The sequence below is a fragment of the Hypomesus nipponensis genome, chromosome 17, assembly GCF_054491055.1.
Source record: "Hypomesus nipponensis isolate SF chromosome 17, ASM5449105v1, whole genome shotgun sequence".
Lineage (NCBI taxonomy): Eukaryota > Metazoa > Chordata > Actinopteri > Osmeriformes > Osmeridae > Hypomesus > Hypomesus nipponensis.
This window is the reverse complement of record NC_140377.1, coordinates 2,916,584-2,941,690: the sequence shown is the minus strand read 5'-3', so window position 1 is coordinate 2,941,690 and position 25,107 is coordinate 2,916,584. Positions and strand designations below refer to the sequence as shown.

At 41.2% G+C, this 25,107-nt stretch overlaps 6 protein-coding genes across 23 annotated transcripts; 4 read left to right on the top strand and 2 right to left on the bottom strand.

Annotated features, from left to right (window-relative positions):
• Window positions 1-1,053: 1,053 nt before the first annotated feature.
• On the bottom strand, window positions 1,054-3,774 carry pheta2 (PH domain containing endocytic trafficking adaptor 2). 5 transcript variants are annotated; one of them, XM_084677290.1, is made up of 5 exons: window positions 3,296-3,774; window positions 2,905-3,012; window positions 2,396-2,487; window positions 1,787-2,090; window positions 1,054-1,670 (listed from the first exon to the last, which is right to left on the bottom strand). In XM_084677290.1, exons 3-5 carry the CDS (start codon window positions 2,474-2,476, stop codon window positions 1,234-1,236), a joined length of 822 nt encoding a protein of 273 aa, XP_084533416.1. In that variant the 5' UTR covers window positions 2,477-2,487; window positions 2,905-3,012; window positions 3,296-3,774; the 3' UTR covers window positions 1,054-1,233. The 5 variants fall into 5 exon arrangements, with proteins under 5 accessions (XP_084533416.1, XP_084533413.1, XP_084533414.1 ...); XM_084677287.1 differs by having other exon boundaries at window positions 2,879-3,012; window positions 3,296-3,773; XM_084677288.1 differs by lacking the exon at window positions 3,296-3,774 and adding an exon at window positions 3,117-3,135 and having other exon boundaries at window positions 2,879-3,012.
• cd2bp2 (CD2 (cytoplasmic tail) binding protein 2) lies at window positions 1,929-6,250 on the top strand. Of its 3 annotated transcripts, none has more exons than XM_084677284.1 (7): window positions 1,929-2,069; window positions 4,268-4,346; window positions 4,585-4,717; window positions 4,861-5,018; window positions 5,105-5,675; window positions 5,776-5,861; window positions 6,003-6,250. In XM_084677284.1, the coding sequence occupies exons 2-7, from the start codon at window positions 4,269-4,271 to the stop codon at window positions 6,111-6,113; spliced, it is 1,137 nt and encodes a 378-aa protein (XP_084533410.1). In that variant the 5' UTR covers window positions 1,929-2,069; window position 4,268; the 3' UTR covers window positions 6,114-6,250. The 3 variants fall into 3 exon arrangements, with proteins under 3 accessions (XP_084533410.1, XP_084533409.1, XP_084533408.1); XM_084677283.1 differs by lacking the exon at window positions 1,929-2,069 and adding an exon at window positions 3,814-3,941; XM_084677282.1 differs by lacking the exon at window positions 1,929-2,069 and adding an exon at window positions 3,833-3,980.
• Window positions 6,251-6,338: 88 nt separating this feature from the next.
• On the top strand, window positions 6,339-14,592 carry prr14 (proline rich 14). 7 transcript variants are annotated; one of them, XM_084677276.1, is made up of 10 exons: window positions 6,420-6,899; window positions 7,690-7,834; window positions 7,980-8,145; window positions 8,228-8,302; window positions 8,752-8,792; window positions 9,271-12,345; window positions 12,459-12,606; window positions 12,792-12,904; window positions 13,012-13,080; window positions 13,200-14,592. In XM_084677276.1, exons 2-10 carry the CDS (start codon window positions 7,740-7,742, stop codon window positions 13,501-13,503), a joined length of 4,086 nt encoding a protein of 1,361 aa, XP_084533402.1. In that variant the 5' UTR covers window positions 6,420-6,899; window positions 7,690-7,739; the 3' UTR covers window positions 13,504-14,592. The 7 variants fall into 7 exon arrangements, 6 of the variants coding, with proteins under 6 accessions (XP_084533402.1, XP_084533406.1, XP_084533404.1 ...); XM_084677280.1 differs by having other exon boundaries at window positions 6,551-6,899; window positions 12,232-12,345; XM_084677278.1 differs by lacking the exon at window positions 6,420-6,899 and adding an exon at window positions 7,159-7,603.
• On the bottom strand, window positions 14,438-17,178 carry LOC146252972 (transmembrane protein 265-like). Its single transcript, XM_084677291.1, has 3 exons — window positions 16,362-17,178; window positions 15,153-15,370; window positions 14,438-14,795 (listed from the first exon to the last, which is right to left on the bottom strand). The coding sequence occupies exons 1-3, from the start codon at window positions 16,363-16,365 to the stop codon at window positions 14,631-14,633; spliced, it is 387 nt and encodes a 128-aa protein (XP_084533417.1). The 5' UTR covers window positions 16,366-17,178; the 3' UTR covers window positions 14,438-14,630.
• A 367-nt stretch (window positions 17,179-17,545) lies between these two features.
• Window positions 17,546-20,926, top strand: rusf1 (RUS family member 1). Of its 2 annotated transcripts, none has more exons than XM_084676549.1 (14): window positions 17,546-17,810; window positions 17,942-18,019; window positions 18,162-18,276; window positions 18,367-18,412; window positions 18,502-18,534; window positions 18,625-18,730; window positions 19,062-19,163; window positions 19,270-19,340; window positions 19,523-19,707; window positions 19,841-19,898; window positions 19,991-20,055; window positions 20,142-20,294; window positions 20,413-20,478; window positions 20,729-20,926. In XM_084676549.1, exons 1-14 carry the CDS (start codon window positions 17,658-17,660, stop codon window positions 20,812-20,814), a joined length of 1,317 nt encoding a protein of 438 aa, XP_084532675.1. In that variant the 5' UTR covers window positions 17,546-17,657; the 3' UTR covers window positions 20,815-20,926. The 2 variants fall into 2 exon arrangements, with proteins under 2 accessions (XP_084532675.1, XP_084532674.1); XM_084676548.1 differs by having other exon boundaries at window positions 20,142-20,300.
• A 393-nt stretch (window positions 20,927-21,319) lies between these two features.
• On the top strand, window positions 21,320-25,097 carry LOC146252970 (gypsy retrotransposon integrase-like protein 1). Of its 5 annotated transcripts, none has more exons than XM_084676553.1 (12): window positions 21,320-21,471; window positions 21,919-22,120; window positions 22,289-22,321; window positions 22,473-22,549; window positions 22,732-22,834; window positions 23,011-23,043; window positions 23,120-23,176; window positions 23,324-23,557; window positions 23,855-23,961; window positions 24,065-24,189; window positions 24,369-24,441; window positions 24,671-25,097. In XM_084676553.1, exons 1-11 carry the CDS (start codon window positions 21,335-21,337, stop codon window positions 24,413-24,415), a joined length of 1,155 nt encoding a protein of 384 aa, XP_084532679.1. In that variant the 5' UTR covers window positions 21,320-21,334; the 3' UTR covers window positions 24,416-24,441; window positions 24,671-25,097. The 5 variants fall into 5 exon arrangements, with proteins under 5 accessions (XP_084532679.1, XP_084532676.1, XP_084532677.1 ...); XM_084676550.1 differs by having other exon boundaries at window positions 24,065-24,230; XM_084676552.1 differs by having other exon boundaries at window positions 21,392-21,719; window positions 24,065-24,230.
• The last annotated feature ends 10 nt before the right edge of the window (window positions 25,098-25,107 follow it).

Here is a 25,107-nt window from a genome sequence, read left to right as displayed (position 1 = left end):
TGTCAGAACGTGGAGGCTCGTCATGCGTCTGATCTTTACTGGTTTCCGGGGCACTGATCATTTGGATTAGTGAGACTTTGTTTTTCCTTTACCAGGCCTGTCACCCCACTGCCTGCCTTTTGAGTTGTTCCCTCCATGTGTGACCTTAGCTCTTCCCTCATTAACGCCGCGCTGGTGCAAGAATGTGCCATGCATCCCTCTTGTTGTCATGCCTGTGTCCCATTCCGGCTGAAGAAACTAAATGTATTACCGTCTTATTTTTTCAAGACTAGTTGGCCAAAAGGGCTGTATTGACAGGAAATTGAGATGAGATGTAAACAAACGATCATCGTTGTCATTAGTTGCATGTTGAATTGTCTGAATTAATCGATTGTGATTTAATTAACAGGACGGAGATTTGTGTCAGTCTTTCTAACGTCGCTTGAGTAGTGTGCTCATTGTACCAACTTGGTTGTAAAATACACAGGCTTCACCTTGCCCTTTGTTTACATCCTGTCACTGTGAGGAGGTGTTAATATACAGATGAGTGAATATGGGCTGCACATTCAGGGAAATGTGATACTTTTCGACACACTCCACGGGACCCATCTATCACATTTTGGATGATTGGAATGCAAGCCTGTCCATAGGGGAGGGTATGTGGAGGAGGCCTCAGCTTGAGCTATGGTATGGAGATGCACTTCCACCAGCAGAAAGGTTAAAGATGAAATCCAATGCTCTGGGGCGAATCTGAGAGTCTAGAAATCTCGACTTGTTTCTTTTTCTTCTCACAACTCACCAGTATAGCTTACACTAGTGGACCTCATAAATCTAAAGTTTTTGTGAGCTCACTGTTGCTTTCTAAAGCCACAGCGGGGGAAGGGGGGGGATGACTTGGTGTGTGTGGGCCTCTGATCATTTGGGAAATGTTTGAAATGGTTTTTGTTACATATAATAGTCAAACTGTATATTCGGTGTTCATTGTCCAGCAAGACACAAATAAAGAGGTAACAGTGTCAATTGTGTTTGTTTGTGGAGCTGATGATGGGAAGTTGTAAATCACTTTAACACAAACCCATTCAATCCATGTTTTATTTTTCACATCTTTCACATTCCTTACAATATAATTTAATATTTAAAATAAGTTAACATTTACTTAAATACGTTAAAATGCAATTGTACTGTACAGAGCACATATATCAATGCAAGAACTGGACTTGTATGATCGAAACGTTTCAAACGAGATGTCACTTTTCATCCCAGACCAAAGAGATCGTCCTCAATCTGGACCTTCTCCTCTTGCCTCCTCCTCCTCCAGTCTTCCCTCAGCTGCCTAACCTCTTGGCCGTAGTAGTCGTGGAGCGTGCTGAACTCTTCCAGAGAATCCAGGCCAATCATAGGCCATTCTCCGTAGGCTGGAGCTGGCCCATTTAGTGGCGTGACATGTGCGTTTCTCTTTGGCCAAAGCTTTGGGGATCTCTTACTGGGCCCTTTAGCAGGCATCTTGTGTCCTTGCAACATCTGAGTGGCACTGGAGCTCCTCCCCTCCCTCACCAGTGGCCCCGCCCCTTGCATGGGGAAGGGTGAGCCTGAGTTGAGGGTGACCCTGGATTGGATAGGACCCTTCGTGCCCAGACCACTCACAGTAGGGTGCTGGTGTGAATCTCCGGGTTCTGTTTCTCGTTTGGCCTCTGCTTGGCGACAGCGATAGGGATTGTATGAGAAGCACTACTTCATGAGGCATAAACACAAGCACACTTATGATTGAATGTCCAGCACAGCATGCACACAAACAGATATCACTCACCTTCGTACTGCTTCCCCAGGTCCCTCACCAGCAGTGACAGGTAGCAGTGACTGACAGATAGCAGGGCTTTAACCCAGCTCTCCTGGCCCTGAGGGTCTTCTGCTGCTAGCCTGTAGGTCTTCAGGCCGGGCCCTCTGAACACCAGGGAGAAGGCAAACTGTCCATCAGACTCAAAGTGTCGGACTGCACAGCCCTCGAGGAAAATCACACCCAACAGATGTCGATCTGCTGGCCTCTGCTGGTAGAACAGCAGATTAGCCTTCAGGACAAACCAGCGTCTCTGGTAAGAAGCATTCCTCTCTTTCTGTGGAAAAACAGTGTAAAAGGACAATACTAAACGGTTCTTTGAAAAAGACAGAAGTATCAGAATATTGTTTTGAATGCCATCCATTATGATATTGATATTATGACTGTTATTCAAATAAATGAGGACAGAGATAGTCATTTATAGTTAATCCTTAGCTAAGGAGAAAGAAAGTCAGAGACAAAATTATTATTTGAAGGGATAATGTCTCAAGCCTAATGGTGCTGGGTCAGAATTATTCAAGATTTTCAGTTGCTTGACATTGTGCGTCACTGTTATAAAATCACCGTTATATTTGGCATTACCTTTTTGTAGAGATATCCTTCTTTATCAACAGGTGAGGTGCAGGATAGGTAATGAGTTAAAATCTTCTTGTGGATCTTCATCTCAATTCCAGCTACAAAAAAAATGGTCACGGAAGGTAGCACTTATAACCCCATAACAGGTTATATTGCATCTCAAGACACAGCAGTACGTATTAATACACAATAAAATATGTAATAAAAAACATGTAACACAAGAGTGAACATTTTAGAGACACACACAGACACAACACAGTTGCACATCATTAAGTCTCATTATACTCCTTTGATTAGTGGATATATACAAAGAACAAGGCTCTTGATTCACAATCCGTAGAACATGATGACAAGAGTCTGTCTTATCCTCTCGTAGTTCCCTCTTTCTGTTATAAGCTCATTCAAAGGGCTCAGCTGTCACCCAGTCACTGCAAGCTGTTTTGGAAAGGATCCATCCTAAACTGTTAGCAGTCTGCTATCCAAGCTTACCTGTGTACAAATGTTGCACGACTTACAATATCCTGCTGCATCCACGACAAGATGTAGATTTGATCATTTCTGCCATTAGGTAATAATTTATTTGATTCCTTTTCAATCTTAGGAGCACAGTGGTTTGCGCTCGTCTGGAACATAAGACAATGTTTAAACATAAAGTTTCAGGTTACGAACACTGGTCCTCCCATGGGTACTAGAGGACGAGTGTTGAAATATAAATAACTTGACCCACTTCCTGGTAACAAAACCTTGTCACTCTATATTCTCCATCCTGTATGCATGAGTCCACTCTGTGTTGATGGACAAAACTCATTCAGACCCAAATCTACTCACATTCCCACAGTACACATGTCATTTGAGGTTCTCTTTACTTTCCCCATTCTCTAACAAAAAGTGTGAGCATTTACTTACAATTTGGGGTTTTCTTGTTTGTTCCAAGTATTTTATCATATTTTGTCAATGTTTTTTGACAGATTTTTAAGTTAAGAGTTAAAGCCATAGACTGTGAGGTTAAAACACACACCACTACATTCGCTACGCCCCACATCTACCTAGCCAAATAGGCAGAGCATTATTACTTTGTCGATTTAGTTTCCTTTCAACTATTGAGTTACGAGGGTTCGGGGATTCAGTGATTTAGATGAACATTGTTCTCATTGGCAGATGATATCCAAAGAAATTTAGGCCTAGAGATGGCGCAAGGGATTGACAAGAAGTCCTGCAGGAAATCCTCAAAAGTACACGTTTTTCGGTGGTGTGTCAATTAACGGTCTGTAACTATTTACCAGGCATAAATGCTGCATCTCAACTACAGTGCCAGGCACGGTGCAAAATAATACCTGAACTAGAACGCAACAATATCTGCATTACAGTAGACTATTACATGACACGATATGTGCTGTTGCACACGCAGTTAGAAACGTTTTAGAACGTTGCAGATTTTGAATATGCTCTTACTCGTTACATCACTTCCCGGATCTGACCGAAACACTCACAGATGTATGGCGCCCGTTGAAGATTATGCGTCAGACAAATATCTTTCCGTCTAGTTAGTTAGGTAATCTTGGTTAATTGGCTGTTCCGCTGTGAACAACATGTATGTGCATATTTAAGTTCATAATACTTGTATTAACATGCACGGTGGACTTTGTACTTTCGTTACTATACATGTTACCTTTCGTGCTATGCATGCAGCAAGACGTAGCTAGAGCTAGTTAGCTTTCCACGCTGTTCTTGTTTATCTACAAACAAAACCAATTATATGTTTCTGTGAAAATTCCGATCTGGTATCACGTTATTTTTTGTGCATCGAAGTTTGAAAATGTGTGTGTGCGTGTTATATAGATATATAGAATTAAACAGGAGCTTATTTATCTTCAACAGAATGTCGAAAAGGAAAGTTACGTTTGAGGATGACGAGGGGGGAGAGCTTGCTGTAACTGATGAACTCCCAAAGAAAAAGGTGCTACTTTGTAAACATATTTTTCCATCACTTTGTGGTCCCTTAATAACAGTGTATCTCTATATTTATCAAGCCGTTTTCCAGATGTATCTTTGATCAGAATGAGATTGTTTGAATAACTAAATATTTTGTTGCCTGAGATGAAGTGACTGAAAGGAAATCCCAAAACGGACAAAAAAAGTTTTTACTTGGATATAATTAGTTAATATGCACTAATCTTTTAATGAAATCTTGACAGATCTGCGAGGATGTTAGTGGGCCTGGCTCCAGGTTCAAGGGCAAACACTCCCTGGACAGTGATGAAGAGGATGACGAAGAGGATAGTGAGAAGACCAGCAAATACAACATACTAGCCAGTGATGATGTCGAAGGTATATATTACCCATGTGACCTCAACTGTACATCTTATCTTCCTGACTGAATAATAGATGCACCAACACACCTTTAGCCTTCAATAAAGCACATATTAAAGTTCTGTATTATGTCATATCAAAATGTTTTACTTTGGCCTCAGGTCAGGAGTCTGCAACAATCGATTGTGATGAGGGTGTTCCCATCACTCCCTTCAACTTGGATGAAGAGATGGAGGAAGGGTACTTTGACTCTGAGGGAAACTACTTCATCAAAAAAGACGAGGATATCAGGGACAACTGGCTCGACAACATTGATTGGGTGAGTAGATGTCAAAAGTCATTTCACTCAACGCTTTAGAAATGTGAAAATACAAATCGTTGATTCGTTCGTTTCCGCTTTCGTAGGTCAAAATTAAAGAACAGCCTTTTAAGCGAAAAAAGAAAGGCCTTTCAGCCAAGAGGAGGCGTAGAGTCGGGGATGAAGATGAAGCCGAAGAGGAAAAACAGAGAGAAGAGCAGCAGGCGAACACTGACGAAGAGGAGGAAGGAGAGAAGGAGCCCGCCGAGGACCCACTGGCGTCCTTCACGCAGTACCAGCTCACCGAGGCTCTGCTGGGAATGCTGTTACCGGGGGAAACCGTTGCCGCGGGACTCCGTCGACTCGGAGGTCTAGGCGTCCGCAAGAAGGGGAAGCTCAGGGAGATCGATGACAAGTTAGAAGTGGCCAACAGGGATGCAGAGAAGCTTGACAGACTCACTGCCCTCGCAGACAGACTGGTCGGGAGTGGCATGTTTGAAATATACCAGCAGACCTATGAAAAACTAGCCTACATACTGAAGGGGATGAACAAGAAGTCACAGAAGAGGGCTACTCTTGAGGGGAGCGAGGAGGAAGATGAGCTCGACATGTTTGCAGACAAAATTGACGAGAAGCGCAGTAGCAAAACACAGGACAAAGAGGAGGAAGATGAGAAAAGTCAGTAAAAATCTAACGTAGATGTGAGGATGTACAATTTTCCTGTGATATAATGAGAAGACTGGTGTAATTGATATTGAAAATAATATTTTCTTGCCAGTGAGTGACGAAGTGATGTGGGAGTACAAATGGGACAACAAGGACAGTTCTGAACTCTATGGCCCCTTCACCAGCCAACAGATGCAGGTATGACGGTTTATCTAACTTGATGTACGAAAGTATTCCAACGATGCAATGTAATCGATGTAAAAGTATGTTTAGCTTGCCGGTCTTAACTCTGTATATGTGGCTGTGTGACCACCTCCATGTTTTTTGTCTCTTATTCAGGACTGGGTGGATGATGGCTACTTCAAAGATGGTGTTTACTGCAGGAAGGTGGATGACGGAGGTTCTCAGTTCTATAATTCAAAGAGACTCGACTTTGAGCTTTATACATGAACTGTTGACATGCTCTGACATGCTTAACCATACACTTGGTTTTCCCTCCATTACCTTTGAATAGATGAAGTGTGCTGGTCCTACACTGCACACGACCACTCTTGTTTTTTTTAATAAACAAATTATAAATCTATAAATTATTTGACTGATTTCAGCATGATTCAGCTTTGTGTGTTTTGTTTGGCATGGGTGGGTTGGGTGTGGCTGCAAAGTGTTAAATCTATGAATGTGAATGTACTAAATTGTACTACTAATTTAAGCCCTTCTACTTAAATGTTTATGAGTATGACTCATATGCAGGATGGACACCTACCAAAACCAAGGGTCAATTATATATTCAACCGAGACGTAACTCAACATTTGAGTTCAAAACCAGAGGGGTTCGCACGTTTTTATTCAAGTACGCACGACGGATGGAGCGACTTCATAAGGGGCAAAAATTTCCCACTACTGTCGCTATGTGGCTGGCCTCGAAGGACCCACAAACACAAAACATGCGTACGCGAAGTCTGCATGTTGCTCGAATTTGTATTGGTCGGCCGTATTGAGCACGGGTCTGTGTAGTTGTTTTGCGCATCCATTGGTTAGATTTCAGGACCACAGGGTCTCTAGTCATGAAACTTAGCGCTGATTGGCTAATCGATATGTTAATTGTTTCGATTTCAAGAACGGATATCCAACGAAATGGCAGGGCGCCGTCCGGCGTGTATTTACAATACAAGTTCAGTGTACGTGCTACTGCTAGCAATCTACATGCTGCTTCTTCATAATAACCTGATCAGTATGGTGAGTTTCCGTTTTAATATTTTAAATAGACTTGGGAGTTGGGAGTATATGTTGTTTTGAACTAGAGGTAAATACGTAGCCGGGATGTCTCATGGTACTCTAGTAAGTTAGCCTAGCTTTCTACTAGCTAACGTTAATTACTGCGTAGTACGTCTAGGTGACAGTACTATAGCATAGTAGAGTTCTCATATATGTAGCTATTTTAGTTTTTTTTTTTTTTGCAAACAGACTTATTATAACCACTAGTATGACTTAACGAGCACGAGAAACATGCGACATTTTAAGCTTTACAGTATCGGCATAGAGGCTAAAGGACCGCGCACGGAAACTTCTTGCCCCTGCACCACACAAACAGCATCATCGTTCCTCAAACCGATTTACACGCTGCTGTGCTCGTTTCTCCCCTGCCATTGCAACGTAATCGAGCGGGCAAGGCAACTTGTTGATTGTTGCATTTCATAACGAGCCAAACATTTTGCGAACACTGTTTCTTTGAAACGACAGCTTTGATTTGTTAATGCATCCCCATGACGACTAAAAATTGATGTGTTTGAAATTGTGTGAAGATGATCTGGATCAAAACGAAAGCAAAGCACACTATGCCACTTGTAACGGCTTTGCCCGGTTCCTACTGATCTTTTAGTTTTATGGAGCTACAGGTAGCTTTTTGTATTATGGAATCCAGCCAGCAAGCTAGCTAAGATGTAGGCTATTGTCTTTAGTTGAGACACACGTTTGTTGTTGAGTTGTTGTGTGTACTTTCCATGACCATGTGTTTGTTTTGTTGCAGAGAAATCAAAACTGAGGGTTAGCCTTGTACAGTAAAGTTTAATCTGTCCAATGGAGGGAGATCCTACGATTCCTCCAACTGTTCCCAGTAGCAATCGACTCCTTCACAGTGACACCCAAACAAACCACCTCTCTCAATACACCAGGTATTTGGGTTCCTTGGGCCGTATATAATTTTTACCCTTTTCAAATGCTTGTGCTTTGTATTTATTCACCTTTGCTAATGTTCTGTGTCTTGAGGAATCAATGGAGCCCGCTTGAGCCCATTTTGATAATCAAATGTTTTAATAGCTGCAATCATGATGGAAAATCTGCAAACAGAAGTGGATGTATTCTAGAGGTCAATGAGAAACCGGCAAAGACAAAGGAACCAGAAGGACTGAACCGCAGAACAGCAGCTCCGAGTCCACTTAGGCGACACATTTCCCCCACTAAGAGAGAGAGAGAGACTAGCATGGTACATTATGCATTATGCAAAAAAAACAGTCATGCTTAAACTAGCTTGAACAGGGTAATGTTTACATATCTGTAATCCACAGATGCAGGTATCCCAATCCCTGTCGGTAAAGGTGATGAAAGCTGATATGACTCATAAACAACAAAACCTCCAAAAGGTAAACCACTCCCTATCCCCTCTCCCTCATTAAGATTGTATTCATTTTGTCTTATAATACCCCCACCCCCTCTCAACATGACCTTGTTACTGCATGTTTATGAAGACGATGGTGACCTACACAGTGTTGTAGTGTTGGGGTTAATTGGGGGAAGTTGTAATCCTCCTTCACGGTCTGTTACATCTGACCTACTGAAGCCTGCACTGTATGATAACATGCCACTCACTGTTCTATTCCTTTTCAATGGCTTATCCTTGCTTACATTTCGAGGATTTTAGTTTCTCAATGTTGACTATTGATATTGGTTGCGGCCGTTGTGTGCTTGTCAAATGCAAATGGGAGTCAGACGGCTGAGCGGTGAGGGATTCGGGCTAGTAATCAGAAGGTTGCCGGATAGCAGCGTCTGCTAAATGACTAAATGTAAATAATTGTGAGAATTGTGTTTACAGAGCACGTCAGACTTCAGCCTTGTGCCAGAGGATGAAACCAAGTAAGTATGACAGCCAAACTTACATTATTATCACTATATATGAATGCTTTGAATTTGTTATTTGATGGAAGCTACTCTCTTGGTCCTTGGCCTAAACAAGAAATTAAAGTTAAACAAACAGAGAAGTACAATAGGTTGGTGCCTGATTGTTCTAACGGATGGAGGAAAATGTAGATGAAACAAAATGGAGAGGCAGACATTGAGTGAACAATATCAACAGTTGAAAATGGGGGAAAGGGTGCTCTGTCTTCCCATACCGTGTCCTCCGTAGTTGAAGGTAGGGATTTATGAGACTGTAGAGTTAGGCTAACTCAGTATCAATACACATGATAACCATGGTGCAGGTGAAGTGTTTGGAGAAATAAATACTGATGTACATAATCACATTCTCAAACTGTAGTGATATTACCTTCTTGGAATTTAAGGAGTTCTGTTCTTCTGTGTTTTTTTTTTTTGTCTGGCTTCATCTCCACTGCAGGAACGAGGATCAGGAATGCAGAATGAACAGAGCTCTTCCTTCCTGCTGTACACAAAATGCAGATGCATTTAAAGCTGGAGAGATTGCGTTGGACCCCGATGCCATCCAATCAGATGTGGAGGAAGAGCGAGATATGGATCCTATCCCTAAAAGTCCATCCCCAGTGAAAGGATGGGTGATTGGCCCATTGTTTCAGTCGTTCAAATCCAAGATGGCCAGTTTCACAGAGATTGTCATGAGTCCGGTCAAACTCTTCAAACCCACAAACATTCTGCAGTCAACTGTAAATATGGACTTCCCAGAGCATCTGGATAATGACCAAGTCGTAAACAGTAAACACTATGAAACTGTAAACTTAAAAGGTCCTTTGGAGAAGCTGGACGAGAAAGAATGCAGTATAGCGGATACAGAGACAGGACTACTCCAGAACCAGAACCAGGATGAGAAAGCTGGATCCTGTAAATCTCTGGACTCTAACCAAGGTGGACTAGAAGCTCAAGGGAAGCACTTCCAAAGGTCAAGAGGACGAAGGGGAACACGGACTGCCGTCCAGAAACACTCTGTGGTTCAAAAATTAGGTTTAGACTTACAAAGCCGCCACCTTCTAGGGGAAGGTAAATGTGCCTTTCAGAGGAGACAGAGTGTACTTGCATCAAATGAACAGAATGACGTGATGAATGAAAAGGAAACGAACAACAATGATTCTGTACCTTGTAAACACAGTAGATTACTCCAAAGTAGCATCAAGTCAGGCCCTGAATCAACAGAATTAAGCTCTCCTTCTCTGTCCTTGCAACCCTCTGACGACACAAGTGCCTCATGTGAATCCAAGCTGAAGCCCAATATTCAAATGGGGGAGCAGGTGGTTCTGACAGGCGCTCAGCGGAAACCGTCGAGGAGAAAACGACACGTCCGTCAGAAATCTACGACTAAGAGCGGCTCTTCTGAGATTGCATCATCTGATATGCCTTGTAACTCTGCCGTTGCTGCAGAGCTGCACTCTGCCAGCAGATCGCCTGAAGTCGGTGGCAAACAGTTTGCTTTGAAATGTGACTCGCAGTCAACAATGAATGATTCTAAAGACACCGAGAGTTCCGTCTTGTCCTCTGTGTATTACACCCCCCCTGACTCTATGTGTTCCCCTGGTGACAGGGGGAAAAGACATGCTGAGTTGCATGGAAACCACGACATGTTGGTTTGTGGCGCACAGTCACACATCTCTGTCAAAAAGAGCCCCGAGAAAATGTCGGCAGATAACGTAAAAGGCACTGCCGTGGATATGGGTGACTCTTTTAAGTCACTTCCACAGCAGGTAGAGGAGGGTGAGAGAAAGCATGAAGTGGGAAATATAAAGAGGGAAAGGAAATTGAAAGTCACTGCATTGACAGATGTTGAGAGAAATGTTGGGAAAAGAATGAAGCTTGTGAGAGGAGAGGAATGCGAAGGACAGTTGGAGAGGGAAGGGTTAGCTGGGGTTGAAAGTTGCACTCTGGCATCCTTGGACCACAAAGAGCGTTTAGAATCTGTCAGGCCAAGGATGTTAAGGAAACAAAGTGCCAAATCTCAGTATCAAAAGTTGACTCCCAAAACTGCAAGTTGTACTACCATGGATGTGGTAATTCAGGAACTTCCTGAGACAATCACAGCCGTGATAAAAAAAGACAAAAGAACTGGACGAAAGGGTAATGTGAAGCTAAATGTGTCACTCCCAGCAAAAGCAACAACAAGTAAAACTGGTCTAGAGGATCCCACAGTTACGAAAAGCACTGACAGTTTGACTCGGGGTAACTCAAAGGGTAAAAGGAATATGATCAGTAAGAAGCAGGATTGCTTTTCAAGCACCAAAAGGTTAAAGCAACAAAAGAACACTTGTTACAGTCACAGTGAGTCTTGCTCTATGGAGCTGAACACTACACCGACTATGAAACCCACACTGAATGACCCAAATTCTGGAGGCTTTGGCCAGGATATCAAGGGACGATCAGAAACATCCACAACACTAGAAGATGTATATCCTAAGAACAGAAATTTAGCAACGGATGAAATGAAGCCCTCTCGGAATCGAAGGAAATGTTGCACGGCAATGCAGACTGACCCATCGACAGGTGATGAGGAGAGGACACCGTTTTTACCTTATGGTGCTTGTCCTCAACTGGCAGTCAAATTGAATAAGCACGCAGTGAAAAGGTTCATTGATGATGCAAGAAATAGCAGTAAGGAGAGCATCGATGAGGCAGTGCCTTTTCACAGCTGGAACATGACAGTTGATGTGAAGCAGCATAAAAAAGAGGAAGAGGGTAGTGAACAACCTGGCAAAGCTGCTGCTGAACTAAGACACCATGTGAGGGAGCACAGGAAGAAGCCAAGGAAAGCTTATAACCAAAAGAGAAGACGTAGGGCTTTGTCCACGAGCAAGGTTAAAGAAGAAGAAGAAGAAGAGGCGGGCGAGAAGATGCATGGAGTGTCAGGTGACCAATTGGATGCGGTCAGAGTAGGAGCATGTTCTTCAGATCCTGGCGTCCTGACCAGGCGTCTGCTACGTAGACACTCCTGTCCAGAGATCCTCTCCCTCCTCCACCACGCCTCTCCCTGGAACGCTTCCTCGCTGTCGCCACACCGAGGCTGGACACACCGACACCAGTCTCCCCATGCCTCCCCGCATCCTCTCAGATCCTCCAGGCGTGCCCGCAGACACACTGTCTGTAGTGTGGAGGTGGAGCGGGAGATCGCCCCTTTGTGTCTGCGAAAGGAGGTGTATCCCACAAGAAGATGCAGTCCCTACGGCAGCAAGGTTCACCTCCTGTCTCCCTGTGTACCTCTCTCCCCATCCATCTCCCTCTCAGCCCAGGCCTCTCGTTTTCTGTCGAGCCCCCTGGCCTTCCTCTCAAAGAAAATGGATAAAAGGCTTCCAGACGCGAGCGGTAACGGTTGCGGTGTTGTTGCTTCCTCTCTCCCCCCTAGTGTTTTCACCAGCTCTTCACCTTCATGCTCCTCTCTGTGGCACCAGTTTCCTGGTTCAAATCTAACCACCCTTTCGAGGTCCACATCTTCAACTTCAGTTTCCTCCCTTTGCAAGTAAGAAACTGGATAGCATTTTGATTTGTGTGCGATTCTACAATGATGTAGAGTGATTTTTACAAAATCCGTTGAACAAACTGAGAATTAATGAATTCTTCCCTTTCTCCCAGTGCCTTGTCACAGATTCCCCTGGAGGGTGAGAGTGAGACAAGGTTGCAAAGTGATTATGATGACGGGGAGGACACAAGCTGCTCCAGTCAAGAGTTTGAATCAATGAGGATGAGGGAGGAGAAAGCTTTGTCTGATTCCGAAGTCAAGGTATCTGCAGACCTTATGATGACTAAACAAGAAATAGATGAGTTGGCTAAGAAAAATTATGTAAAAAATTATCAAGTTAGAGGAATTTGTTAAAATAGCTTTGTTTTATGTAATCATCAAAATCAACACCGGTGGTGTTCTTGTTTGACGATAATGAATCGTAACTTATTAATTACCCATAACAGATGGGGAGCTGCAAAAATGAGGAACGGGGGAAGGTGTCATCCATTCGAATTCGCAAAACGTTACCCAAACCCCAGAAGAACCTAACGCCCATGGGCTTACCCAGGCCTGTGAGGTACGTGTTTCACAGGAGCGACTGCCGGGGAAATGGTACACCTCTGTAGGCCCTGGTGGGACGTTCTCTATCTATTGCTGTTCTTTTATCGTTGGATCTCGTTACAGGCTGAAAAAGAAGGAGTTCAGTTTAGAGGAGATCTACACCAACCAAAACTTCACCAAGCCCCCTGAGGGGTAAGACTGTTTGTTTTTAAAAGTGTTATTGCTCCTCCTTGCATATTTTAAATGTACTTAACAATCATCGTACTCACGTTTGTCCTCGTTTTTTTTCTTCTTTTTTTAATATATATTAGCCGGTTGGAGACCATCTTTGAGTTGCCACTAAATCATCGGAATGGTTCTCAGTCCCTCATTGGTCAGAAGCGTATGAAGCGTTTTGTAGAGTTCCCAGAGGTGGGAGTGGCCAGAAAGCCTAGGAAGTCCCTCGTAGGTGCTGGGAAAGTTGGAATAACTTCTACTGTTGCTCGACCACGACGAGGAAATGTCCCCAACTCTAAAGATGATCACCCCCTCAGTTTGCAAGACCTTGACTCACTACTTTGCTCTAAGCTTGACGAACTGGACTACTGGTTAGCTCTCAACCAGGAAACATCTTGACAATTGACAAGTATCAGGGAGAGGTCGAGGCTAACAGTGGCACGTTCACATGTTCTTAAACAGGTGCTCTTCAACCAACATCAAGCTGCACTTCCATCTTGTTTACTGTCATTGTGAGCTTGTTTACAATCAGTGCCGTTTTAGTGGATTATTGTTATTAAATGGATAATTGAAGAATTGCATTATTGCCCTGTGTACTATAGGATTTGAGATTAATTATGGAGGGAAGTAGTACTAGGCTGATAAGACTGTTAGTATTAACAATGGTGCACAAGACACTGGGCCAATGCGCTAATGGTAATGGTATTGTCGGTTTAGGTCATTCATAATACGGCACATGCGCCGGTACACATTCATGTCTCATTATTGAGACGGATGCATGGGGGTTATACATCCGTACAAGTTCCTTTTCAACTAAAGCACAGCTTGTGGATGTCAACTCTCTATAATCAATTAGCTCAATAGCTAAGCTACATTGAATCTTCAGTCAAACCTTGAGGGACATGCGTTTACTCCATTGACCCTGTAAAGTAATTTGCTGCTTTTTTGTGCTTTAAGATGACAGCTTATTCAGCCTTAATATCTTTAACTGTGTGTTTTTTGATTGTATAAATAATAATTGAAGAAAGCCGTCCGTTCCATTCACCCATTGTGTCATCACTCTAGTTTTGTCTTTCCTAACAGTTTTTTTTAATTTATTTTGGCTTTGTATATGTCATTCGTGTTTTTCTAAGTGTGTGAGATATTGTATTTACAGAGACCTATGTTTGCTTGCTTTACCTATTTGTGATGCATGAAAGTGTTCTTTTTTACCTTAAGGTTTGCCATGATAATTCATAATGTGGTATATGTTGGTTGTATTTCTTGTTGCAGCCAGAGAAAGAACAAACGAATGAATGTGTGTATATTAATGAGGCCGACACAGAGATTTCTACAAAAATCTTTTGTAAGTAGACATTTCTGTTACAGTAGTTCTTTTCATTTTCTTAAAAAAACAACATGCAATGCAATTATCAAAAATAAAGCACATTTAGTTACATTATGTAATAAATTATGTAATAAAGTTGGTAACAATTTAACCGAAACAAATGCATTGTTTCAGCTTGTTTTCGTATGTCAAGATGCCCTCAGTCTATTAGAGTCAGCAAATATGATACAAGTGCCAGAAGTGCTGGGGTGAGAGTCAAAAAAAGAACCCACAACAAAATAGAAATGACCGCGAGCTTCTTCGCCCGATGGGAGTAGTGACGGGCTGTGTCTGTGTTTCCATCTGCAGTTCTTGTTGTCTCAGCCTGTCATAAGAACGAAGGAGATCATGATTCAAATTCATGTTTTAATTCGTAACTTGTATAACTGCATGCTCTTATGGGTCTTCCCTTTTGGCACTTGTTTAGTTTTTCACAATGGATGCTTCATGTTTTGCCTGCTTGCAATGTTTGGGACTATCTCGTTATAATCGGTGACCTATGCTCTTTTGTAAAGCTCTCTCTTGGAAGTTGCTTTGGATAAAAGCGTCTGCTAAATGCATAAATATCAAATTGCCTGAAACGGCTGAAGACGTGCTACCTGTGCTTTTATATAGTGTGTTAGGTGGCAGCTGATACTTGTGCCGACTGGTGTTTTAGAAAAAGGAGGGCACAAAGAAATACCTTGACAGAGTTGATCAGCGCCACGATGCCAATGCAGGACAATCCACAAATGATACTGGCGATAGCTAGTATCCTGTGGTCCTGGTCTCTGGTGGAGGAGGCCTGGTCCCTGCTGGGGATCACCTCAATGCAGGTGCTGTCAGTAGAAGCATCTGTATTGTCTGAGGTCTGAAATTTTGTTTTCAGGGCAATTTCCTCCATTTCCTTAAGATCCTTTTCTAAAGGGAAAATAGGTGAAAGTATAATGCTTATACCTGTGTTGTATTGAAGTGTTTTGTCACTGTGATCTTGCACTTAGTTCAAAAAGATCTTAATAGAACCTAGAATATTTGGAACCCCAACTAGGCTATTAGGAATAACTTGGTCAGGTTACACGTTTTAAGTAGGGTCAGTATATTAGATACTAATAAAGGTATCTAATGAGTTGTTGGATCAAGGTTTGGCTCATATGGTTGCATTTTGTATTCTATCTCTGATTAAATAATTGGACAAATGTTAAAAATGATGCCCAGAGATGGAGAATTTTACAACAGTACAAGTGGGTGATATTAAGCAATCTGGGCCTGTCTGATTTAGGGCATAGGGATTTCCCTGGGACATGCAGTGATGTGGTATGCATTGTCTGCTTTCTTGGTTACTGAGAGCCTGAATAACTGGTATGATTTCACTGCCCAAGTGATAATACCGTGATTTTTGCTCGATCTTTTATTGTTGGCCTAGAACACGAACACAAATTAAATAGTGAAAGAATATTAAGCTACCTGACACAAATTATTAACAAGACGAAAGAAAAATGTGGTATGACAACTAATCCTAAATTCCAGTCTGGTAACCGTGGTTTCCTTATTTTAGCCCCTCAGGCTTGTCATTGTTTTTCTTACCAGTAGTCACTTTTATTTTTCTTGACAATCAAGGGTTTGATCAATAGGCTTATTAGACATGTTAGAAGTTTCAAATGATTGCTCATTTTCGAAACACAAAATGGGACTGTCTAAATACTGATCAACTCAGTAACACATAAGGATTGAGCACCATATGGCACAGAAAATAAACTAAGGACACGGTCAAAGGTATTTACTAACACTGTGCATGTCCCGACTTGATTTACAAAAGGATCAGGTGAATGCCTCAGTCCTCTAATCAAACCTTATGTTACAGGTGTGAGTAAGCAGCTCTATTCACATGGCTGGTGTATGGAGTTATACATACCCATAATCTTTCTCTGAGATGTGATTTGTTTTATAGTCCCAGTGGCTTCCTTCTTAAGATATGAATACTGTGGTTCAAGTTTAGTGCTATTTATCCAAAGACTGTTTCTCTTTTTCTCCCAGCAGATTCCATTATATTGTTTTCCTCAAGAAAGTTGTTTAATGGCTTTTTCTGTGTTGTCCTTTGATTCTGTCCACTGAGAGTTGGTGAATGACGGAGGAGCGAATAGTGAAACTCGTTTGTGTGTGTAAGTTCCACGCCCTACTACTGCACACTCACGCTCCCACTACACGGTACTCCCCCCCCCCCCTCTCTCCGCAGCTCCCGCACCTTGTCTGCGCCTCACTCTGTCTTAACATCGATCACAGGGTTATGATATGAGAGCCTCTTAAATGTCTCCCTTCCCTTTAACATTCCAGGGTTTTCCCGGCAGCTGAGTCTAAACACGTCCTGGCTTGCCAGTGAGCAGACTTGATTTTAAGATTGTTTAAATATACATTCCCAACATCCCAACTTAATTACTTGACAAAGAATGTGTGATTGTTTGTTGTCTCTTTCTGTAACCATGCTTCATCTGACTCCATAAAAGAAAAAATATCCTTGTGATTGTATGCCAGTAATACAATTGTAAAATATTCCTCCTTCTCTTTAACATGTCACGCTTCTTTTCTTTGTAATCATTATTGCTCAAGACCTTTAGTTAATGTGCACTTTCAGAGTCAAGGCTTCCGCCAACCCACCAACTTCTTTCCTTGAACCATAGATTATGAATTTGTTTTTCAGGCCAGGTTTAGGCAGTAACTAACTACCTGACAACATTCTTATGCCGTGACGCCACACACCGAGTCAGTTTCACTCAGTGCAAGTTGACACAAATGCAAGTGGCAGAAACTGTGCCAAAGTGAAAACACATCACCATGCTAATTTTACAAACTGTTTTGTGAAAAACTCGAAGGAACAGTTGATAGCAATACAGAGATAAACAGGCAAATACTCTAATACAGCTGTCTCTCGCCGTCTCACTCGCGCGCTCGCATATTGCAATTCTGTTTTATACACCAGGGGAGCTGAGGTGGGTGGATTTCTCAATCGACTAGTACCGCAAACGTTAGTATCGGGCTGCCCAGGCTTATAAACGTCAAACACTTCTCAACCAATAGCCAAGCACAGCTGACGTGGCTAATATAAACACGGAAATGCAGCTCAGATTGAGAGAATACCCGAGCAAACCCCGAATATAACATCCATTCAACATTTGCTGAAACAATCATCGGACAGTTTATAGTTGTGTACACAATGGAGAGGGAGAAAACCATACTTCTGGCAACTGAAAAATATGCGTCTCTTGAGTCCTGGAATTATAAATTGAATGGTGAAGTGTTGGAGAGGAAAAGAGACGGAAAAGGGATAGAGGGGACTCTAGGCAATTCAATAACAGGCGTTTTCAAAGTGAGAAAGACCGTCAAGCTATTAACATTGAATATATACATGTTTAAGGTCCATAGCAGCTATATTTTATCGCTAAATATAGCTCAAATAGATATATAATGTGTTATGATCCCGTTCTCTTGGTCTTGCAGAGTGTCTTCCTACCTCAGGGCTATCCAGAGAGTGTTAGCCAGGATTACTTACAGTATCAATTCTGGGACACCCTGCAGGTAAATCATGTCAAATACAAGTTTGTTTTAAAGCCATACGTCACACTTGTACAACTCCCCAGGTTCTTACCAGACTAATACCTTTCAATAAACCCCCATCTCTCCTTCCCATCTCTCACACACACAAATACAAACATCACAGGCATTTGCCAGTTCTCTTTCTGGTACACTTGCGACTCAAGCTTCCTTAAGAGGAGTTGGTGTTGGAAACCAAGAAGCAACGGTAGCTGCTGCAACAATTACTTGGTTACTTCGAGGTGAGTGTCTTGAAAATGTAAAAATTACCAGTTTTCCACGCAAAAAAAATTGTAATGTAAAACTTCTTTGAATTTCTTATTTGACTCTAGATGGCACTGGGATGTTAGGAAGAATTCTCTTTGCTTGGCATAAAGGGTGGGTGTTATAGTATCTATATTACACATTACTGTTATCTTTGCATGTCATATTTTAATAATATGTCAATATCACATTTGTATTTCTAGGAACAAACTGGACTCTGAAGCCAAAAAATGGAGGTAGTGTTGGCAAGCACAGAACATATAAAGGGCAGACTGATTTAATAAATGTTTCTGGCTATTTAAGATGCTACTTGTTTTCTCCACCAGACTTTTTGCCGATGTTCTCAATGACATTGCCATGTTCATGGAAATTCTGGCTCCCATTTTCCCTACTTGCTTCACTGTAATTGTGTGCACTGCAGGAGTGTTCAAGGTGTGTTTGTTTCTATGATAATACAGTTGTGGAAAAAAATAAAGAGCCCACTGAACCTCTTTCTTCCATAAAGAAAAAAGTTGAGGAGCACAATTTTGAGTGAGGAACAGAAGGATACAATTGAGGCCAATGCAAATTTTACCCTTCTGGTAAAAAAAAAAAAAAAATAGTCCTTCTCAAAAAAAAAATTTTAATGAAAGAAAAAGGTGAAGTGGTCTCAATATTTTTCCAGAGTTGTAGATAGGACTATATTACTCTTTAAGTACCAGGAAGACACATGACAACTCACAGTTGATTATGACTTGTGTGTTCTTTCTCTTGACACTTTCAGTCCGTGGTGGGTGTGGCAGGAGGGGCCACTCGAGCTGCTTTGACCATGCACCAAGCTCGTAGAGACAACATGGCCGACATCTCTGCCAAAGATGGCAGTCAAGCACGTTATATATATCTTTCTCTTGTTGATATACAGGTAACATAACCATGGCTTTCTCTTTGCTAACATCCTTGTCTTGCTGTGTTGTATGTTGTCTTCTTTGCAGGAGACTTTGGTGAATCTGGCAGGGCTGCTGATCAGTCTGGGTCTAATTCCTCTGGTCACTGATAATCCACCGTAAGTCTTAAATTTAGTTACTTTATGTTTAGGGTCAGTGCAGTATGCGCATTTCAACCCCAGTGCTTGATAAAGCTACAAAATAAAGCTAATTCATAGTCGTTTTTTTTATGGACATCTTTTCACGATAGTTGACATCTTGGGTTAAATGAGTGAAAGTATTTCCCATCTCTGCTCCCTAGGCTGACTTTCATCCTTTTCTCCGTTTTCACAATCCTACACTTGTTTGCCAATTACAAAGCTGTACGCTCGGTGGTCATGGAAACCCTCAATGAAGCTCGACTGAACATTTTGCTCCGACAGTACCTGAGAGATGGACGGGTCCTAAGTCCACAAGAGGCTAACCACAGAGAACCTGTGTTTCTAGGTATGGCTGTCTTTCCCATCCGAAATGAAAATATTTTACCTTTCTTTGCTGCTGTTAGGATCAAATTTGTGTAAAGTGTTAGTCAATGATCTACAATCATTTATTCAATGGAGTAGAATGGTCTGTTTTACAGAGTTCAGAAGCATTGCTCCCGTTAGACTTGGAGTGAGACTTGGGGAACTTGTTAACAGGTGAATGGAAATGGATGCTTTGTTTTGCATTGTTGTGTATATATATATTATTTGGCCACAATTTAAAGTTGAAAGTTATTCCCTTTGTTTAGCTACGAGGACCTACAAGCGGCTATGAAAAACAGTAATAGACCTTTTCTCATAGGAGTCAAACATGGTATGTATAACTGTTCATGTCCTACATGATTAAAACAATATTAATAGTATATGTAGTTCATTCACATCCTTTTTCTTCACACGCAGGCTGTGTGTGTGTTTGTTTGGGGCCAGAGGCATCAGTGCGTGATGAGATCTGGGCCATGTGCCAAGCACTGTGTATCAGCACTGTGTTACGCCCTGTAGCACCACTAGAGGGGGTTCTCAAGCAACTCTCAATTTCACATGGGGAAAAAAAAGGTAAAGGTATGCCCTATTCTGTTTTATCCATTCATCACATCAGGATATTTACATGGTACATTTCCAACAGTAGCTTGGCATGTCAAACATTTCCTCTTCACAAACCTTTTACCACTAGACCATTGGGATCTTGTCTATGAAAGTGACAAGCTAATGGACCAAATATTCCAGCCTTTCCTTAAAGGTAAGCTATACATTAAGTACAAATATTCACCATGGCATACATTGGCAACCTGAAATACAAATACAACTCAGAAATGTGTAGTTATCTTGCTAATTAGACTAGTAAGTTAAATATACATCCCAGAATGCATGGTTATGAAAATGGTTCATGTGCGAGACAAATGGCCAATTTACAAGACATCAATGTGATTCTTCTTCATTGTAAAGTAAATATTATACAAAAATGTTTGCTGTTTCATGACATTTTACAGGTTTGGAAGAAGCTGGATGGCAAATCAGTCGAAACCTTCTGGACTGGGATGAGTGGAGGGTTGAATGGAAAAAGAAAAGCAGTTGAAGTTGCTTTGGACATTTTTTTTTTTATCCACATTTGTCTTTTTGGTTCAATTTCACACAGAGAACTTATCTGTTTAATAAATGTAAGCATGTGCTGCTCTCTTAATATTAAATCATCTCTGTTACCTATTCAGCAAATTAAGTAGCAACATTGGCAAGTTACCAGGCGCACAGAAAGCTTGTCCCAGACATAATTTATAACCATAGTGTTTACACCCTTATGACCATTGTAAGTTGTAGTTTATCTGACATGTTAACCACACTACAACCTCTGTGGGTAGAGGTTCTCCCACCTGTAACCCATCCAAAGACAACTAATTAGAGGCCTCACCTGCTTCAAAACAGACACCCACATAACCCAGAGTTCATCTACAACAAGACAATTAATGGTGGGTACGCTATCACCCATTCTCAAGAAACCACAGATTAAACTAAATACAGTGCTTCCATTTTAAATTGATGAACAATACAAAATTGTAAAAAAAAAAATTTTACAAATATAAAGTAGTGCATTGTACGAAATGAGGTATCGGCAAGTAATCTCAAAGTCACTAAGGTCTGTTGTTCCAGCCCGAGTCAAGTGGGGCGCAAGTGCAGTCAACAAAATCCCACATGCAAATTCTAGTTCGTTGTACACCATAACATCTGAAGACGTGAGGTTGTCTTGCCAGTTTGTTTAAACTATTTAGAACAGCTTAACTTGTTTAGCTACAGTAGATAGCTAGTATATTGAATGTTGGACCTGAAACGATCTGTTCTAACCTAGAAAAAATTCAAAATACATTTGCTGGATCATTTGTGCTAGCTAGCGCAGGCTAAAATAAGCTAAAATGCTAAAATGGGTAAAGTTAAATGTTCTGCATACAATTGTGAAAATCGCACAAAAACCGGCATGAAATTTGTAAGGTAAGAGTTTATATTCGTACGTTGACACGGACATGCCGAACACATAGCCTATCGCCTGCATTTATCATGTACATGAACAGTATAGTATGCCAGCACGTCGAAAAGCATCAAGCAACACAAGAGGCTAAGGAAATCTATAAAACCAAATATTTTGATGCCATTTTATGGCAATGTATGTTTTTTATTCTTGTCTTTACAGATTCCCACTCAAAGATCCTAAACGGCTGAATAAATGGCTTGCGAATGTGAGGTGGAAGGGCTGGACTCCTTCTCGATTTTCGGTCTTGTGCCTCGATCATTTTGAGCCAAAGTACATAATAGGTGGAGATATCCGAGCACGACTCCGAGCGAACGCAGTTCCGACCATTTTCAACTTTTCAGGCAGCATGCAAAAGAAAAAGGTGCTATTCAGAACAACACGTTAGTTCAACACAGCGATGAATATTGATCGTCGTATTCAGATGTCAGTGTGTCAGTAGCCTGCCACTTGTTGAATGTCCAATTCTGCCTTCTGACCAAAGCACGTTTGTAATTTCCCTAGGTTATAACGTCTTTATCTGTAATTCCAGGTGGTTCTCAGACAAAAAATCAAACAAACAGTGGTAAGCAATAACTTTGAATTAAGAATTAGTAGTCATAAAGCAAATGTAGTGCCTTGGTGTCAAATCGTATGTAGCCTAATGCATACCCCTCTCACAAATACAACTCTAACGAGTGATTATTATCTACCCTTAACTTTTATTATAACTGTAGAGTTCGATTGTTGAAATACCAACACAGTCAAGTCCTGCCCGAACTGCCAAATCAGCTAAATCGAAGAGACCAAAAAGGCAAGTTAATGAATACAGGATGAATGCTGATATGGATGAATGCTGAGAAATGGATGGTGTTTGTATTAGCTCCTGGTGTTTAATGACAGTGAGAATAAAAACGTGGCTAGTCCAAGCAGTTGTTTAGAACAAGCTGAATAAATATTTAACCTATAAAATGTAATTATTTCCTTGTGTGTCAGATACTCTGATGAGGGTGGCACTTGGGTAACTTTGATGGACGATTCAATCCAAACGATTGAGTCTTTCCCTGGTTTTTTCCACGGGGACTACTGTCTGCCACATGTAAGATGCTTGAGTTTGTTTCGGTGTAGTTAATCTATTTATTGCAAAAGTTTGTTGTTGTATTCCATGGTTGCTGTAAAGTTCATAGTAAAAAAAAAAATAAAAAAAAAAAGATTAAGCTGAGAGAACTAGAGATACAGATATTTTGTCAGATCGCTCATATTTTTTTTTTGCAGAGTATTCGATGGGCAGGTGTAAAATCTTCTCATGTGAGTAGTTCGGTATACCTTTAATGGCTCATTGGTTTCTCTGTCATCCTGATCAAACCCTAACCCTCATCTACAGGTGGAGACTGAAAACAAAGAACTCCAAAATGACCTTCTTCTCAAGCACATAATAGAGGTAAGGAGTCCATATCGATCCTGCATCTATCACAAAGAGCTTTTAATCCTTGGCAGTCAACTCACTGTTAAGTTAATTGATACGTTTCTGTGTCCTGTCTTTGATCTATTTTTATTTTGTTTTATTATGTCAATTATTTCTACTCAGGTCAAGGGTCCGTGGGAATGGCTGGGCTTGGATATTAGAGGACCAATGCCCACAACACTAAATGGAAGCAAGTATATTCTGACAGTGATTGACTACTACTCCAAATGGTTGGAAGCGTTCCCCCTCAGAGTAAACACCTCAGTCGAGGTTGCAAACCATATTGTTGACATCATCTCCCACTTTGGTTTCCCATATAAAATACTATCTCGTCTGACCCGGAAGTTTATTAAAAAAGTGAGACAAATCAAATCTCATACATAATATTAATTTTTTAACTTTTTGTTGTTTACATATACATTCCCACAGGCCCCCATTTATTTGTAATATAGGTTTGAAAGATCCTGCAAACAAAGAAAGTTTTAGTAAATGAATTTTTGGGAATGTATACTGTTTTCATAGATGGTTTAGTCTGTGATTGTACCTGTATCTTTACAGGGTGCTGGATGTCTAAGTGAGACTCACTACATATTTAGTGTGCTTTACGTTCTTCAAGACATTGGGAGTTTAATTAATTTGACGTAAATGTTTCAGATCAATGACGCATTGAAAAAACAACTAAAGGGGCTATGGGAGCCTCTTGTAGTCTTTCATCGGCAAACTGGCATACTGGATCTGGACATGCAGGACGTGATTGACAGGTCAGTGATTTAACATTAATAACTCACAAGATTTTTTATTTGCTGGTAAAAGTATCTAGTAGGTTTCATACTCTGAAAGCTGACTAACCCTGGACTTCAACAGGATGGTGACTGATCTTTTGAAGGAACATGCATGCAACTGGGATGTCTTCTTGCCTGCCAAGGTTTTCAGTCTGTGCTTTCAAGAGCACTCCACAACCAAGGAGAGGCCTTTTTCCCTCCTGCACTGTAAGAGGCTGCAGCCCAACACTCTTCCCAGACAAGTGCCTGTACGTGAAAGGGTTTAGTTGCCTCATACAGTGATGGACTCAATAAAATGAACATGATGTGTTTTGTTTATAGAGGGTGTGGAAGAAATGTCTTCCACAAGGGCTTTAAGGAATGCTGTTTATTCTGCCCTTCTACAGTTCTGTGTTGCAGAGATCCGAGAGAGCATCTTTGTAATCCAGTTTAATCAAAAACAAGATACTGATGTACATGGTAAGTTAGGAACACGTGACATAAGCTGTTTTCGGGTAATGTGATGCTTTCAGGTGTTATTGCACACTCTTGATTGCCTTCAAAATATCTATGTTTTTGTCTTGAGTGGAACAGAAGCCTCAACACATACTAGGGTGAAATCTTAATTTTTTAGTCTTTTATGCTATGTATTGAATCATTGAAATTATATTGTGCAAACAAAATGACTGACAAACTGAAAATGTTGCAGGTGTTGCTGGGAAGGAATGTGAAAAGGAATTATCTGAAAGTAACAACCTCATGCGGGTGGCCTTCATCGTTCAACAGTGAATGTTTTTTGTTTGTTTGAAACACAGACTTTTGTCGAATGTTTTAACTTCACCCCCATGATCAAAACCTTGTTATGCAGGATTCATGCTTAGTTTTGATCTTGTCATGAAAGTGAGAGGTAAGGGTAGTGTTAGTGACTTTAAGGAATTGTAACACAATTAAATATTGTACCTGCACCTGCCTCAGTCGCATTGCATGAACAGAAGGGGGGAGATGATATGGTGAAACTATGGTGAAAGCCCAGTTTCAGAAAAAAAACATATTTTCATTCATTGCTTACGCGTTACGTTAGTGGCGCAGAAAAAAAAAAGAAATTAAGTCAATAAAGAATTATTGGTTTAACACTTTCTCTGTTCC